A 4,633-nucleotide genomic window follows, 5' to 3' on the forward strand; every position below is an offset into this window, starting at 1 on the left:
ACTGCTTTAAATTACTTTTTTCCACATCAATCTACACTCCATACACCATAATGGTAAAGCAAAAAAAACATTTTTTTTACATCTTTGCAAATTTATTAAAAATAATAAACCTAAATGATTCCATTGTGTAAGTATTCATACCCTTATCTGGGACAGTTGAAATTTCGTTCAGGAGCATTCATATTGCATATTGGTTTGTGTGGTGACCAAGAACCCGATGGTCACTCTAGTTGAGCTCTATGATCATATGTGGAGACAGGAGAAATCTACAGAAGGACAAACACCACTGCAACACTCCAACGATCTAGGCTTTATGTCGGTGTGGCAAGACTCCATCCTCTCTTCAGTGTAGACACATGAAAACACACTTAGAATTTGCACAGCCTCATGCTGTCGGTTTGTTTTTCAGTGGCAGGGACTGAGGGACTCGTCAGAGTAGAAAGAAAGCTCAACACAGCAAAATATTGAGATAGCCTTAATGAAAACCCAGTCCAGAGCATTCAGAACCTCAGACCGGTCAGAAGGTTTACCTTCCAACAAGACAACGACCCTAAACACACAGCAAGAGTGGCTTATAGACGACTCTGAGAATGTCCTTGAGTGGCCCAGACTGAGCTTGAACCCAATCAAACATTTCTGAAGAAACCTGAAGATGTGCGTCTGCCCTCATCCAACCTGACAGAGCTTAAGAGGTGAGGAGAAGAATGGCAGATAATTGCCAAATGCTGATGAGCAAAGCTTGTCGCATCAAACAAAAAAGACTTGAGGCTGTAAAGGTGCTTCAGCGAAATATTTGGTGTATAAATACTTATACAATGTACTTATTTCAGTTTTTTTATTTTTAATTAATTTACGAAGTTGTGACAATTCTGTTTTTGCTTTGTCAATATAGTGTAAGGAGTGTAGATTGATGTGGAAAAAAACTAATTTAAAGCAGCTTAACATAAGGCAGCAACATAACAAAACGTGAAAAAAATGAAGGGGTATGAATACTTTGGCAAGGCACTGTATGCTAACACTTTAAAACCTCTCTGTTTCTGACAGGTTGGCTGGAGCACCGCTCGTGACTACTACACGTTCCTGTGGTCACCTCTTCCAGACAACTACACCGAGGGAACCGCAGTCAACAGATCTGTGGTTTTCCAAGGTAAAATGACATTGTCAAAGTGGGGTTTCATGCCAGCATTTCTTCAATGAATTTCATGCCAGAGAGAAGGCCCCTCAAAGGTTCGTTGGGGGCATTTAATATGTAGTGACGGATGCAATAAAATAGGAAACACTGAGGCCTCCTATTAGAGGGCTGAAGTGTTGATGGGCCAGTTTTACAGGAGTGGTTCAGGTCACACACTGGAATCTTTGTAAGGGATTACAGGGTTTTCATGGCATGAGTCCGGATTCCTCACGGCAATTAAGAAAATATACCATTATATAAAATGACATGAGTCTGTCATAAAGCTGCAGTGGAACTGTAAAATTATGATGTAAATAATGGACTTCAGGCTATGTTCATTAGTCTTAGCTGTCGTTCATTAGAGTCATTTGTTTTAAAACCTATGGGAAAGGCAATTGAGTTTGGTTTAAAATACTCCATGAACCACTCTAACGATAGGATTGTTCTCTCTGCTTGATTCTGGGGTATTTTGCAGGTTACTACGTCCCAAATGACGATGGTGAGTTCTACCAGTTTTGCTATGTCACACATAAGGGAGAGATCCGTGGGGCCAGCACTCCATTCCAGTTCCGCGCCAACAGCCCCACAGAGGAGGAACTGCTGACAATGGAGGATGAAGGAGGATCTGATATCCTGGTGGTCACCACCAAGGCTAGTTACCTGGAGGTAAGGGGATTTTATTTTGATCTACTGAATCTTGATCTTGAACTACTGAACTCAAGATTTCTTGAACTATAGTTGAACTATATATTTCTTGTCAGTTTTCACATGCCAGGATTGTCACTTTTGGTTCTTTTTCCAGCAAAAGATGGAACAAATTCAACAGGAAAAGAAGGAGCTCTTGGAAAACCTGGACCAACTTCAGAAAGAGAGGGATGAACTGATTGATGAGAAGAACAGACTACAGAATGAATATGAGCAGGAGCGAGAGAGCAGCGCTCAGCTCAGGAAAGATGTGCAGGTGAGAGGACCGAGAGAGAGAGAGAAAAAAGCTTGAGTTAAAAAGAGGAAAATGAATTATTTTCCCGATTTTTGTTATTGTCCTGGCTTGAAATCATAATATTGTACAAATATATTGGAAATAGAAATGTTTTTCACATTTTATTAAATGGGTAAAAGACAGTATTTTGTCCTCTCAAGTATGATGTGAATGGCAAAAAAAGCATTTTTTCTTTTGTGTCTTAAACTGTTTACATCTAAGTTCACAGGCTGTCAGCACTCTCTAGTAGTGAGAGTCTCTCTTTGGACTCTTTACATAAAAAAAAATTAAATATAATAATTTACATCTTTACAGACATGACAATCATCAACATCATTGGCATTTGTTGCTTTTAAGTGGCAATTTTCATAAAGTATAAATGTATCAGCTCTGGGGCAGAGCTAGCTTAAAGATGAAAGCAAGCACACCCATTTCTGGCTGTTAATTTTATGACCACACTTTTATATGTTGTTTTATGTGCTGCTAAAATAATTTTAAAAAATTCTGCACATGAAGTGGTACTGCAGAAGAGACTGGAGTGGGATTTGGAGACCTGCTTTCCCATTAGTCATGTTTGCAGATTCTCTGAGACCACACTCAAGTATAACTCAAGAGCCAATAGTCTATTCTGCAATAACTCCCATCATTTCTGCAGCAGCTGGGAAGACAACATGCTTATGACCAAGGGAATTTGCTCTCTTATCTGTTTTTGTGTGTACACAGGAGTTGCAGCTGTCTGCCCAGAGCTTGCAGGAGGAGAGAGAGGTGGTGAAAAGGAGAATGGAAGAGAGTACGGCACGACTGTTGCAGTTAGAGGAGGATCTGATCGGAGTCACACAAAAAGGCCTGCAGAAGGAGACCGAACTAGACTGGTGCGATTTCCTACCGTAATGAAGTAGCCACAAAGAGGAAATATATATATTATAACAAACTAGGGTTGTCATGATACCAACATTTACATAATCAATTCCAGTTCCACAGATAAAACAATATACTATTGGTCCACAGTTTCTGTTTAAAAAATATCTTTAAAAAAAAAAAATGGCATGTAGCCTTCAAGTATTTTACAATAAAGTTTTTTTCAAGTAAACAATCAGTACTAGTGATACTGCAGAAAAACTGATGTTTAGTTACTTACAATTTAGTACTTTTGGATCGAAGTACCAGGACTTTTGACATCCCTATAACAAACCATGTAATTGTTTTACATATCTTTAGATAGGATCAGGAGATGTCATATTTGTTAGATTAATATTTTTAGGAGATTCACTTTGAGAACTTTGACAAGAAAATAGTTTTTTATCATGTTCTAGATATGTTCCTTGTGTGGCTGAATGATTGATAATGGCTCTGATTTGACAGCCTGAAGGATCGAGTCAAGAAGTTAACCCTGGAGAAAGAGGCTCTTGAGTGTCAGCTGAAGAATGAGAAAGATGAGAAGGAGCTCTATAAGGTAATGCCACTCACTTACTACCTCACGCACGTCCCTGTTGGTTACCCAAATGCAAGAACACTGTGCCCTCACAGTATATGCTGTTTATGCCAGGGGTGTAAAGTACCTGAAAAATTGCACTTCATTACTGTACTTAATAAACATTTTGAGAAATTACTTCACTACTATTGAAACAAAATATTTGTACTTTTACAGTTTACATTACCAAAGAATAAAATAAAATACTGCTTTTTCCTCCGTTTTCAACTTTATTAGGCCTTCAAAGTATTCATTGGTCATCGTGATGCAGATCTTTCCTCTTAATAATAAATGCACTTTTATAACATCAGTTTTACAGCGCTAATGAGATAAATTGCATTCCTGTGAGGTTTTTCTTTCCTTGTATTTAAAAGTTTTGTTTAGCTTTTATTTTTCAATGAGAAATCTGTCATTGTTTTTTTTTTTTCAAAAGGCATTCCTTCAGTTACTACAACATAATTTCTATGATTTGAAGTAATGCATTTTATTTATAAAATACAACCATTGACTCAAGTGTAACTGGTCTGTGACATTCAACTACATGCAAGTGTCAAACAACTATACAACCAGATTCTCTGCCATATATTTTTTATTTTATATATTTATTTTTTTATTTTTTTTAATTTATTATTTTTTTTAGATTGTAATATACACTGAACAAAATTATAAACGCAACACTTTTGTTTTTGCCCCCATTTGAATGTAGAAATGTATTTATCCTTACTCTGTATCTTTTGGTTTAATACATGCCCATTCCAAAATATGATTTCTTAGTATTTTATCTCTCTTTTTATTCCTTACCTATTTAATTTACCTAAAACCAACAAACAGACATTTTTGAGTTGTTGATTTGAAAACGCTTATGCATTTATCCACGGAGAAGTGTAATACAGACCCTCGTTCTTTTCCTAATTACTCTGGCTTGCACTGTGTAATTCTCACTCTCCATCACTCACTATGTCTCACCCTCCATCCATACTTTCTTGTGGCGGGTACAGGAACTGGGCGTTAA

General features: G+C 37.3%; 1 protein-coding gene across 4 annotated transcripts in view; it reads left to right on the forward strand.

Annotated features, from left to right (window-relative positions):
- The window catches only part of LOC107685538 (tax1-binding protein 1 homolog B-like), a 37,136-nt gene that overhangs the window by 20,759 nt on the left and 11,744 nt on the right, over nucleotides 1-4,633 (forward strand). For all 4 annotated transcript variants that reach the window (XM_016482153.1, XM_016482155.1, XM_016482152.1 and 1 more), the window contains exons 3-7: nucleotides 1,045-1,147; nucleotides 1,647-1,837; nucleotides 1,974-2,132; nucleotides 2,874-3,022; nucleotides 3,513-3,603. In XM_016482153.1, the coding sequence (XP_016337639.1) occupies nucleotides 1,045-1,147; nucleotides 1,647-1,837; nucleotides 1,974-2,132; nucleotides 2,874-3,022; nucleotides 3,513-3,603 (693 nt within the window). The remainder of the gene's footprint in view (nucleotides 1-1,044; nucleotides 1,148-1,646; nucleotides 1,838-1,973; nucleotides 2,133-2,873; nucleotides 3,023-3,512; nucleotides 3,604-4,633) is intronic.

Source organism: Sinocyclocheilus anshuiensis, unplaced genomic scaffold, assembly GCF_001515605.1.
Source record: "Sinocyclocheilus anshuiensis isolate Anshui unplaced genomic scaffold, SAMN03320099.WGS_v1.1 scaffold185, whole genome shotgun sequence".
NCBI classification, from domain to species: Eukaryota; Metazoa; Chordata; class Actinopteri; order Cypriniformes; family Cyprinidae; genus Sinocyclocheilus; species Sinocyclocheilus anshuiensis.